At 36.7% G+C, this 13,408-nt stretch overlaps 2 protein-coding genes across 3 annotated transcripts; both read left to right on the forward strand.

Annotated features, from left to right (window-relative positions):
• The first annotated feature begins 3,114 nt into the window (after positions 1-3,114).
• LOC133832850 (uncharacterized) lies at positions 3,115-4,680 on the forward strand. Its single transcript, XM_062263133.1, has 3 exons — positions 3,115-3,398; positions 3,622-3,835; positions 4,078-4,680. The coding sequence occupies exons 1-3, from the start codon at positions 3,115-3,117 to the stop codon at positions 4,678-4,680; spliced, it is 1,101 nt and encodes a 366-aa protein (XP_062119117.1).
• Positions 4,681-8,811: 4,131 nt separating this feature from the next.
• Positions 8,812-13,021, forward strand: LOC133831165 (uncharacterized). 2 transcript variants are annotated; one of them, XR_009892425.1, is made up of 4 exons: positions 8,812-9,596; positions 9,759-9,809; positions 12,333-12,415; positions 12,724-13,021. XR_009892425.1 is itself a non-coding variant. In XM_062261371.1 (2 exons), the coding sequence occupies exons 1-2, from the start codon at positions 9,143-9,145 to the stop codon at positions 9,803-9,805; spliced, it is 501 nt and encodes a 166-aa protein (XP_062117355.1). In that variant the 5' UTR covers positions 8,813-9,142; the 3' UTR covers positions 9,806-10,129. The 2 variants fall into 2 exon arrangements, 1 of the variants encoding a protein (XP_062117355.1); XM_062261371.1 differs by lacking the exons at positions 12,333-12,415; positions 12,724-13,021 and having other exon boundaries at positions 8,813-9,596; positions 9,759-10,129.
• Positions 13,022-13,408: the final 387 nt, after the last annotated feature.

The raw sequence follows: 13,408 nt of genomic DNA on the forward strand, positions 1-13,408 counted from the left end.
TTGTTGGATAGTTTTATCATGGAATAGTAAATGTTTATTTATATGTTTTCATTGTTGCATTCATACATCATATTTACTTTATGAATAATTGATATTTCTTCAAATAGTAATAATATTGTATTTTATTTCTTTTCAGTGATAAAATGTTGTCACCTAATTATTTTCCTATTATGTGCTCGGTGATGCATCAAATGATTGATGATCATGTAAGTAAAGTGAAACTAACTGAAGTAAATGAAGGAGGATGAATAAATTCAACTTTGTTTGTTTTTTTGGATAAAAAGCATAAACATATCTATAATGAGAAATGGCCTCTCCTGTACCATCATGGGATGCAAGGAAAGATGAACATGAAACATGTGCTGATTGGATGACATCAAATCACATTGTGAGATTAATCATTCTTAGTACCATGGAAGAAAAGCTAAGGAAAAAATTTGAACACATTGAATATGCTTGTGATATGTGAGATGTTGTTTATGAGGATATACAGACAATACCGCTATCGCGTAAAAGGTAGATCATATTTAACTTTATCTTAGACTTAATAGTAGATTATAACATATTACATTCTGAATCTTTGTTTTGGAAACCACTAATCATATTTGTTGACCCTCGAATTAGCCAACGATACAGAGTCAAATATACGACAGGAAATAGCATGACGCTTGAAAAGATAATCTAATGGAAAGGAAAAAACACCAAGAATTATAGTGGTTTGGCCCCAGTGATTGGTAATGACCTACGTCCACTTTGTGATATTGTTATTATAGAATCCTAAAGTTGTGATCAAAGAACTAGGGGTCTTGAGTTTCACAGACCTTAAGTGTAATACAATCAGATGGTAACAGCTCTCCTTAGCTTCTTTTCTCTCAATCTTAAGAAAAAAACCTAAAAAAAATGAATCCAAAAGTCCATTCCTTGAGCTATTTCATGTGTATTTATAGGCTCAAGGGGAGTTACATATGATAACGTGTTTTATCTTATCCTCAATAACCGCTTATCAAGGATAATTATAAAGAAATATTCAAATGAAAATAATATTAGATTACAACTTAATAGGGAAGTAAATCGGGCTTCACGACCAGCCTGGTCGTGACAAACATTAACTTTGACAAGGAGGCACGCTTCTGGTCGATAGCCGAACAGCACCTCTGCCCTTTAATTCAGCCACGTGTCAATCTAAGTGGAAGTAATCTTTGCCACGTCATCAGTGACCTTTTTTGGGTAAACATTTGCCCCCCAAATTTATTTATGCGACCAGCAATAAGTAAACTTGGGAAACTAACCTTTCGTATGCCCCATGAAATTTGTCAGAACCGCCCATGCCCTCTCGAAAAACGTGACCAATCTTGTCTAATCAGGTCCTTTCAGTTTCACAAAAGTGTATCTGACGGCTATTCCACTTCCCCATACTTAGAAAAAAGGTAACTCATGATTGCCTCTTTTAACATGCCTTGGTCTTCATAAATAATTCTTAAGTTACCATTTTTACCTTTTACTTGCCTTTGCCTTCTTGAAAATCGCCGAAGAATTCGCACCCCAGAGCCCGGAAACTTTCAGACATCTATACTCGGACGCTCGATAGCTCTCATCCTTGGACTTCGATCTTTACCTAAGTAAGTTTTACGAACTTTCTTGTCCTTTTAGTTGCTATTCAAAACTGCCTTATGCGTGTTTTTATTTCTGAACCCCTTCATGTTCTTGGCCGAAAATATATGGGGATTGTTTGCATGTTGACAGATGATTAATAGGGTAGTGAAATATTGTTTCGTATGAGTTAGGAGCCTGTTTGGTAGTCAAGATTGTAGATTTAGGGCGTAAAATCGAAGTAAAAATTCGATTTTTAAGCTAGGTGAAAAACTGGGTTTTTACCCGCCCCTTCGGAGTCGAAACAACTTTTTCTCAAAAAACTTTTTACTGACGCTTTTCAATCTATTTTTCAAACTGCTCGTATAAAACTTAATGTTTCTGTTAGAATACTGCTGGTCGTATACACGAGCAACGTTATTCCAACTTTCAACATAAGCTTTCAAGCTATGTGTCTTATCTCCTCCTTTCTCTATTCGCAACTTTCATGCAAGATCTGTGGGGAGGAGAAAGACCCATCGACGACGAATTATTGGCTCAACTGCTTAAGGACGAGGAGCAACCATCATCGCTGATACCTAATATTCCCTTTTTCTCGTGCCACTTTAAACACTCCATCTGTCCTTATTCAAAATATGGCTCGAGCTAAAACTACAGCCCAGAAAAAGAAAACTCCCAATCCTTTGAATCAGCCTGCTCCTCGAGCTGAAATTCCCTCGACCAGTGGTCGAGCAGAAAATATTCCTGACCCCAATATCCAAACTCACGCTCAGCCCCGAAATTCCATTCAACCAGACGTTGAGTGGTATGTAGTACCTGAGAGCCAAGTGACGATCAGGATGATCGCCAACAACATCAAGAAATATGGACTCACGGGGGTAACATTAGTTCGATCCAACCAAGATCAACGGGCGAACCTGCCCGGAGGCGCCTGGTCGAGGCACCATATTGAGGCAGGGGCTACCTTGCCTCTTCATTCATTCTTCTAAGTGGTGGCCAACTATTTCGGAGTTTCCCCTTCTCAAATAACTCCCAATGGGTATAGAATGCTTGCTGCACTCTATATCCTTTACAGTCACCAAACATGTCCCGTGCCAACTCCTCATGAGGTTAACTATTTGTTCGACCTCAAATCCAACCCCAACCAAGAAGGTACGAGGTTCTTTCACTTTTGCCACCAGGAGACTGGACGCACCTTCTTGACTGACACCACTCACATATCGAACGTAGGGAGGTACTACCAGGAGTATTTCCTTACGATCAACATGATCGCGAATAATTTGGCCATTGCTCAAGGAGGTAAAACCTTTTTACCACTGGCTGTTGATCTTTATTTACTGTTTCCTCCACATTTTCTTAGACTTTTAATGCCTTTCATGCCCATGGCTGCGACCAGACCCCACTCCAGACATGGAGTTGATATCAGCCCTCTTGGCCAGTATGGCTGACGTGGAGAAAAGCGTCAAACATCCTGTCATAGAGGCTAACCTTAGGCTGGTCGTCCTTTTGGCCCCTCATCAAGACATGAGGGAGTTAACAGTGGGGAGTGCTACTGGCAGAGAAGTTCCCGAGAAGCACCCGGACGTGGAACAAAATCCTCCGAGGAGGGCCACCGGAGTAACAATCACGGAACCTTCTAGCACCCCGCAGGCTGCCGCTCCCCCTGTCTCAAAGGGAAAAGGGAAAAAGAAAGCCACCGAACCCCTCCAGCCCCTCAACAAATCTTCGGACGAGAACGGTACTGATCTCTCGATCTTAGATAGCTTGCCGATTCCCTGTCAATTATTTGATAGGGACGGAAAATTTAAGTACGCTCCAAATTTAGATTCATCCTTCTTCATGCCAGAGAGTGAGTATAAGACTGGTAGAGTTTATAATGTAACGACCAGTAATGATAGCTCGGGTATTTTACTTACAATTTTTTCTGTTTCTTTTCCTGACATGAAATATTTAATTGTTTATACTGTTTCACTGCTCGAATGTTTGCTTCTGTTTCAGATATGGACTCTGAGTGCGTTTCGACATATACAGTGCCCCAGAGGCTCCCGCGGCTCCCTCGAGCAAGAGGCATCCTGAGGAAAGCAATAAAGTGCCTCAGGCTAAGAAGCCTCGCACTGCAGGCCTCCCGGAGGACGGACCCTCAGCCAACGCAACTCCACCACCTTCTCCTCATGAGCAGCAGACTCCCCCTGCTCCTGCCGGGTCGACTCCATCTCCAGCGGCCCCAACTGACCAGACTCAGCAGGTCTATCCTGCTTCCACCTTCGGGCGACATAACTAGTCGTGCCTTCAGATCGGTCAAGGACAGGGTCACAAAAATTGTGAAGCACGACCACTGCCGAGAGGCGATGGCTGCGACTGAGAGAATGGATGTCGACCAGATCCTAACCCGCTCTTTAAATGAATTTTCCAGTGTAAGTTATCTTTTTCTATGGCGACAGCTTCTTGTATATTTTACAGTTAGTCTAATCTTTGCTTTGTCCGCAGGCATTTCTGGCCCTTACCGCCGGCCGGATGCGCTCGGGAACCATCACCGAGCAGTCTAAATCCTTGCAGCAACAACATGCTGACGAACTCAAAGCTGCCGAAGCGAAATATGCTGAACAGCTTGCGGCGATGCTCAAGGAGAAGAACAAACTGGCTAAGGAGTTGAAGGAGAAGCAAAATTCTCTGGATAAATCCGTTGAGCAGATGAACCAGTGCAAAGATTCTAACCGCATTAACTACCACGAGGCTAAAAAGCTCGAGCAGGAGTTGATCGCGAGCAGACAGGAGACTAAAACCTTGGAGGGCCGAATCAAGAAGCTTGAGAAAGCCAATGCCAGCAATTTGGAAAGGTACAAGAACACCACAAGTAAGTGTTTTTGTAACTTCTGGAAACACAACCAAGGGGCGAAATTTAATTACCTTCCCGAATGCGCAAGGCAGGCTGAGCTAGCCTGCTGCTCTGCATCCTCCCAGGCAGAGGAGGAGAGGGCAAGAGTACTTGCTTCGCCCGAAATCTCCTTGGCGACTGGCATGGACGGGGCGGAAAATGAAACTGCAGATGTCGTCGATCAGAGCCCCCCTCAAGATCCTCCGGCCCCTTAGTCTTTTTCTTTTAATATTTTTAGCACCCGAACTATGGGTCATAATGTAAAGACATTAATTTTTTATTGCTGCATGGGCAGCTAATTTCCTTTTAATCAGACAATTACATCCGAGCAGTTCTGCTCGCGGTGTAAGGTAATTTGTTTTTGATATTATAACACCTTTTTTATTTTATTATAATATCTATTCGCATGACCGAACTTAGCATAGCACTTTGGATTGATTTAACAAAATATAAATTTTGAAAAATACTCTAAGTACCCTAGCATGCTTTCACTTATTTTGCTCATGTGTTTGCATACCTTTTAACGATATGCTTTGCTTACTTGTACCCTATATGCCCCCCAAGTGATCAAGGAGATTTAGGTCCTTGGTCACTTGCCTTGACTAGAACCTATTCGAACATTACTGCTCGTAGCAATATAATTAGAATTATAATACAACAAAACAACACACGTAATGAGAAAATACTTGTAATAAATACAATAATTGGCAAGAAATGACTGGCTGCGCACAGTCCCTTATATTTCTCGTAATAAATGGATGAAACATGTATGTACGAGTGATCAATAAGATCTTACACTTATAAGCGACCAGTCACATAAAATGACCGACCCTTTTTCAAAACTTGTAAAAAGTAAAATTAATACAAGCCAATTCTTTAAGAAGAATTTTTTTTTGGTAATACTTGCGTAGGTGTTCTCCATTCCAATAGCAAGGAACGAGATCTCTGTTTAAGCGTGCAAGTTTATAGGGGCCTGGGTGAAGGACTTCGTCAATCTAGTATGGCCCTTCCCAATTAGGTCCGAGTACTCCAGCAGCTTGGCCACAGGTGTTTAGAAAAACTCTTTGGAGTACAAGATCTCCAACATTGAACTTTCTTTCTCGCACTTTAGAGTTGAAATACCAGGTGACCTTCTACTGGTACGCAGCTACTCGGAGTTGGGCTTGTTCACATTTCTCATCGATTGAGTCCAGGGATTCCATCAATAGCTGGCTGTTCGAATCTTGATTGTACGTTATTCTACGATGCGAAGGCGGATCTAACTCAACAGGCAACATAGCTTCATATCCATAAGCCAAAGAGAATGGAGTATGACCCGTTGTTGTTCGGTGGGAAGTTCTGTACGACCAGAGTACTTCAGGCAATTGTTCCGGCCACGCCCCCTTAGCTTCTTCTAGCCTTTTCTTCAGCGTATCCTTCAGCATTTTGTTGACTGCTTCAACTTGTCCATTTGCTTGGGGATGAGCGACTGAAGAGAAGCTCTTCATAATACCATGTCGCTCGCAGAAATCCATGAATAAATCACTGTCAAACTGGGTCCCATTATCCTAGACGATCTTCCTTGGAAATCCATAGCGACAAATGATGTTTTTTATCACAAAATCTAGCACGTTCTTGGTCGTTATGGTTGCCAGCAGTTCAGCTTTGGCCCATTTGGTGAAGTAGTCGACGGCAACCACCGCATATTTGACACCACCTTTTCCCGTGGGCAAAGATCCGATAAGGTCGATACCCCAAACTGCAAATGGCCATGGGCTTTGCATTTGTTTAAGCTCATTAGGGGCTGCTCGTGGGATTTTGGAGAATCTCTGGCATTTATCACACTTCTGCACGAATTCCATCGAGTCTTCATTCATCGTTGACCAGAACTCAGATGTCAAAACTCCCCACATCACAATGAGTGCCAAAAAGAAACCATATTGTTTACCTGAAAGGGGGAAAGTAAGGGTGTGAGCTAAAAGCCCAGTAAGGAAGTACAACAATATCAAGGAAAAACACAAGAAGAACATACATCGTAAATCAAGGCAATACATAACATCATCATACCCATATTTCATAATCACAAATGAAATCATATTCATACATCACATTCATACATCATAAACATACTCTTTGTGACCATGACACCTCTATTGTCCATGTCACATCTTGAGGTAACCAGTATAACATGGGCTGGTAAAACCTCCTCTATGAGGTAAATAGGATCTCAGGTCATTGAACAACCTTGGCACGCCCACCCTTTGAGTTACGTCATATACTTAGTAACTCCTTTGTTGCATTGCATTCAACATGCTAGCTATCTTTTCTTTTCATTCATCATACACGCACATGTAATCTAATTCACATCAAAACATAGAAAATACATGTTGCATAATACTTGTCATAACATATCAAGATAGAATTCTACTTTTCCATATCATTACTTGGTTTATCAGCAAAACGTAGCATCTTCATTTCCATAACACATTATTTGTTGTAACATACAAGTCTTACCATTTCATAGCATAAACATAGAATATTCTATCTAACTTCCTTAATTTAGGCTTGAGCAAATTAGAAAACTTCACAACGAGCCTATAATCATAATCAAACACTCGTCTCTTAGAATCATGTAAGAATATTCATGCCCAACATATATACCCCACGTGTGCATGTGTCATGCACGCGTTGCACGAGTTGGACTACCATTGCAAACATACAATAATTTCACATAAAATCATAAAAGAATAGTGTTAATTCTACCTATTAATTCTTCATGGTTACAAAGTAAAAATCATGTATTTGAAAAAAATGCATATATTTGAACGTAAAATTGCATTTTCATGCAACATGCATACATGCGAGCATTCTTAAAATTTAACGTTTTAAAAATGATAATTTCTAGATGCTTATCTCATTGCCTTTTTTCTAAAAATTCAGCAAGCATAATTTATTTACCACTTAATTATTACTTCATCATTTCTTTCAACCATATATTTGTTATTCAAAAACTTTATTGCAAAAATCTAACTTTCTAAAATAATTCATTAGCCTTTTTAATTCCTCATAAAATAATAATCTCATTTATCTATTACAAAATTGTACTTAGGCAACACACGAGAGACAATAGTTTTTGTAGAACTGTTGTCTAGTGTCAAAAATAGACATGACACAACGGTAGCTCTTGAACTGTCATATCATACAAATTAAAACTTACATGAGATAGCAATTCTAATAAGACTATCGTAACATGTCTACTTTTAACACGAGACGACATTTCTACGTAAATTGGTGTCTCATCCAATACCATTATTTTTAATCAAGTAGGGATAAAATTGTATTTTGTATTATAATTTAATATATTATATTAATATATTCATAAAAAATTATAAATTAATAATATGCAACATAGAATAACTATTAGTCAAAAAATGAGTTTTTTTTTTTAAAAAATAGTTATTCAAATAATTGTATAATTTTATAATAATTTGTAATATTAATTGTTAATTCAGTTAATTAATATATAATTATAAAAAAAATATGTTTTTTTAAAATAAAAATTCAAGAATGCTACTTATTATGATGTTATAGAACTAATTTTCTTTTTCTCTTTTGAAACTAATAACAACTATTTAAAAAAAAAATGAACAGAAAAATTAGTTAATATTGAAATAAAACTTGTCAAAATAGTAACTTTGTAATACTAAATTATTTTACTTAAAAATAGGTTATATAAATTAATTTATCTAAAATTTTATTTTTTTTAAAAATAAATTAGTTTAATTAAATTTGTATCTTCTTATATAATTTAATAAATATAAGTGTTAGTTGAAAATGAGTTATTTAAATCATTAAAAAAATTAATATTAATTAGTTGTTAAATTTTTATAATATTGTACTTTTAATAAATTATATGTATTATATTAATAATATTTATTAAGATAAAAAGTTAACTAAAAAAATTATAATTTTGATAAATAATAATACGTGTTTTATTTCTTTGTAAAACAAAAAATAATTTACATAAAAAGAAATATATTTTTTAATATTATATAGGGTAAATGTTCATTTGGTACCCTGTATTTTATCAAAATATAGTCTTGGTATCCTATGTTTTCAATAATACTCATTCGATACCTTGTAATTACAAATCGTATATATTTCGTATCCTAAATTTAAATTTGGTCAACTCATTTTTTAAAAATTACCAAACTACCTAAAGTTATATTAATAATTAATGAAATATTATATTAAATTATTTATTAATAAAACACTAAAATATAAAACAAATAAGAAATATATTTTGATTCAAACAAAGTAAATTAAAAGAAAAAATGGTTTTCCTTTTCTCTCTCCACTTCTTCCCAGTCGTCATCCCTGATTCACTCTCTCTCTCTCTCTCTCTCTCTCTCTCTCTCTTTCACTCACTTCTCTTCTTCCTCAAGACCCTCGACTACTCCCTCTTTCTCTCTCACTTTCTTTCTCCTTTTCTAGCACAGACCCAGTCTTGAGGTCCCCAACTGCATCTCTGCCCCTCCCTTACTCTCACTTTCTTTCTCCATTCTTTCATCCCTCCCAAATTCCTATCTCTATCTCTCTCTCTCTCTCCACTTTCTCTGAAACTCTCTCTCTATCCCTTATCTACTTACCCTCGAGGAGGGTCGGACTTGCGGAGGGTCGTGGGTCGCAGATGGGGCTATGGACGGGGTTGGAGGGCTCGAGCTCGTGGAAGGTCATGGGTGGCTCGGTCTCGCGGAGAGGTCATGGGTGGTTTGGTCTTGCAGAGAGGTCGTGGGTGACGGGGAAGAGGTGTGGGTCTGGCCTAGTGGTCTTCCTTGTGCCAGATTCAGGCTCATTGGCGGGGATGGGTATTGGGCAAATGGTGGGGGCTCGAGGGCCGGTCATCGGCAAATGGCGCAAACAACAAGGGCTTGGGGGTCTTGGGAAAATGGCACAAAAGATGGGCTCAGGGTCGTGGGTGGCTCGGTCTCATGGAGGGGGTGGGTGGCTCGGTCTCATAGAGGGGTCATAGGTGGCTCGGTCTCGCAGAGGTGTCGTGGGTGGCTCGGTCTCCCAGAGGGGTCTTGGGTGGTAGGTCTGGGTATGGGGTTGTGGCTGTTTCTCTCTGTGTTAACGAAGAAGATGAAGAATGGTAAGTATTTTTCTTTTTGTTAGTTTCTCACTGATAATTGAAATGTAATTGTGATATATATATATAATAATTGATAACTGAATGGGGTTGTGGTGCTTGGCTTAATTATCTGGTCATTTTTTCTGTATTTGCTATGGTTAATATTTAGTGATTGTTTTGTAGAAGGACCAGTGGCCCCGAAGATCAACAAGATGAAAATGGATAGGTGAAGAGGTAATTGTTAAAAGACTAAACTTGATTTCATTTATGTAGTTAGGATATATGCATGTATGCTGCCTCTAAAGTGTGATGCCCAATATCTTGTAGCTCTTTTTGTGGTCATGTATTTGATCTTAAGATATTCATTGGTTATCATTTTATCATATAAGCAGGAGCATGAAGTTATAGTTTAGTTAGTGAATAAATATGGAGGTTTTTGTACTTTTTTTGTGCTTTAGAAATGGATATGGAATGGGAATGGGTCTTTTTTATGAACGAGTAGACTCATTTCTCATGTCTCCATGTAATTAATTGCTTTGAATTTTTCTTAGGCATATTTTTCTTATTTTTTAATTAAAAAAAAGTAAATAATTCTTACTTCAATTATATGCATGGTTAAATATTGTTTTATTTAATTTTTATCTTTATTCTCTACCCAATTTAGATGATATAGTTAAATGTGAAAAATACTTTCTATTACCCACTACAGCAATTTTTACTTTTAGTCACTTTTTATGATGTCTTACACAATAAGTGTAAGATATTAAAAATTTAAAGAGATCTTTAGTGTCTTATTTTTAGAGACATTAAATTTTTTTATTTAGGACTAAATTTATAAGTCATTAAAACATATTGGAGAAGCTAAAATTGTGAAATTTGACAAATACTACACGTCTCCCGGAAGAACACGTTAGACACTTGTGAAGTCTCCTTAAGGGAGAGGTGTAATATATATATATATATATATATATATATATAATATAAAAACTTGGATCAAGTTATTACTTTACTACAGTGTTTATATATATATATTTATATAAAAAAAGTAATTATTATTTTTAAAACTAAACCCTATTTTTTCTAAAACTTTATTTTCTCTCTCCCCACATGTTAGCTTCCTTTTCTTCCCACTCACAACTAGAGCTATAAATACGGGCCGGACTTTCTAGCACGACACGAAAAAAATGGGATTGGGACAGGCACCACACGAATTGAAAATTGGCACGACATGGCATGGCACGACATGGGCCTAAGCACAACACGACACGACAAGCCCGAAGGCACAACACGAAATCACGAACAAACTAGCCCGAAAGTACGACACGATAAAATACTCTATATTTTGACATTAATAATGATAATAAATTTTTATTTGTCAATTATCTATTAATTAAAATGATAATAAAAGTCTATTATTTTTCTCAATTTTATATTTTTATAATTATTTGAAGATTTGTGAGTTAAAATTTTTAGTATTTATTATTAGATATTCAAATTCTAATAATTATCTTTGATATAATTTTGTGCAAAGTATTGTTAAATATTATATAAAAATATCTAAAACTATAATTTAAACAAAAAAATGTATTTGGATTGGTGGTGAGTCTATTTATTGTTAAAGAGAAGGTGGAGGGTTCAATTCCTCATCTTCACATTTTTTGGCAATAATAAAATGGACTTAAAAGTGGGCCTAAATAAGGAAAGTGGGTCGGCATGGCATGGCATGGCATGGCCCAGGCCCATGGGATGTGCTGGGCTTACTCTTTCAAATATGGGTCAGCCCAGCTCAGTACGAATTAAAATACGGGCCCGGCCCGGCCCGAATTATTCGGAGGCACGAAAAATGTTGGTCGGACCGGGCCGGGCCGCCCACATTTACAACTCTATCACAATCTAGCCGCCTCCTTCTTCCCTTTCTCCTACGATCTCTCTATCTCTCTCTTTTTCTTTCTCTTCTACCTCTCTTTCGGCACCATCTCACAGAGCATATCGTTGCCATTCACATAGGTTATAAGCTGCCTCCGGGAGTTCAACGTTGTCATTTGCGCAAGACAGGGCTGGGCTTGCGAAGTTCGTTGTTGCCGTTCATGGAGGACGGGGTTAGGGTCGCAGAGGTGGCTAGAAACGGGGTGGACTCGCTTAGGTGGGGGTGGGGGTTGGGCTTGTGGAGGTGGCTGGAAACGAGGCTGGATTTGCATGGGTAAAACTGTGCAATGAGTATTTGAATATGTCAATTTCATTTTGAGTTTTACATTTAGAAATTTGTGTGGAATGAGTATTTAAATTTGTGCCTATCACTTTAAATATGGAATGTGTGCAAATAGGTACTTGAGTGAGCTTTACTTATATATATATTTATATGTATACATATATTATACCACTGTGTGAGTAGCGATTGTTTTACTTTTCTTTCTTTTCTCTCTTTATATGCAATCTAAAGATCTACTTAAAATTATCTATATATATTATTGAAGGATTGCAAGAAAAGTTTGACTACTCGCTGATTGATCTTTATAACTAAGCAAACCACCCAAAGACTCATAATCTGCCCTTGTGTATGTTCATGCAAGAAGATATGTTAGGATATCATACACCATTATCCAAGTTCTAATAATTATAAATTTTTGGGGTTGTGGATTTAATTGACTAAATTTTTGAAAATAATCATATTTTTATAACCTTATCACAATTATGTCACCAACGTTATGATAAAGTACCAAAATCATATTATCAAAATACTAACATTTATTTTTATAGTTCAATTTCAGCTCTGTCACCTACGATGCATTTCATGGGTCAATTCGAGAGGAGCTTGACAACCTTAAGGATATATTTATGATGTAAGAATCAAACTATTCTGTTCTACATTTAATTTTAAGTTTTTGTTATAAATTATCTGTTAAATACTGCTTTGAGTTTGAAAATGTTGTGGTTTGTGAAGGAAAATGTTGTTATGTAATGGAAGTTAATGTTTTAAAACTTGCATTTGGAAGCAAGTTACAACTCCCTGACTTAATTATGCATTTGGAAACATTTATTTTGAATTTAGTGTTTTTGTTTCTTGTTTTATACAAGTTAGAGAATGAACATTACTATACATTATTCGGCTTGGTTATTTGCAATGTTGACTAAAAACTTTGCTATTCAGGTTTTGTCATTAGTGAGGTGATTTGATCAACCACAAAGGTGTAAGTTGTTCATTAGTATGTGTGTTGCTCAAGGGAACTTGGAGACTTTGGAGTTTGAGAGAGGTTGATGAGAAATATGGTATTCCAGCCACTACAAATATTGAAATATGCCTTTCTTTAGTTGTAAGTGTGCTTCATTTGTATTACAAATGGTCTACCTTTTGACTCATTTGAATTTTTGTGTAATATTCTATTCATTTAATTTGTTTAAATTTGTTTTTATGTTTCTATATAAATGTAATATCAATTTTAATAATATATGTATTCAATTTCACTTTATTAATATTTTATAAAGAAATATGTATTTCAAGTATATTAATATACCATATAATTAGATATAATATCAATTACCTTAATAAATTTATTCAATTGATTTTATTTTAATAATTAATATATTAAATAATTAATTTTTATTTTCTTATAACTAGAAAATCTTACGATGACTCTTGTGGGGAAACTTTGAAAACATTCAACGTCGCCCCTTAGAAGATGTCGTAGGTACCCTATGACGTCTTCTAGGGGGAGACGTTTAATGTATTCAAAGTCTCCACATAGAAGTCATCGCATGGTCACATAAGATGGCTCCTAGAGTAACGTCTTCTATTAAGGAAGACATTAAATGTTTTCAATGTCTTCCACATGTAG

The sequence above is a fragment of the Humulus lupulus genome, chromosome 4, assembly GCF_963169125.1.
Source record: "Humulus lupulus chromosome 4, drHumLupu1.1, whole genome shotgun sequence".
Lineage (NCBI taxonomy): Eukaryota > Viridiplantae > Streptophyta > Magnoliopsida > Rosales > Cannabaceae > Humulus > Humulus lupulus.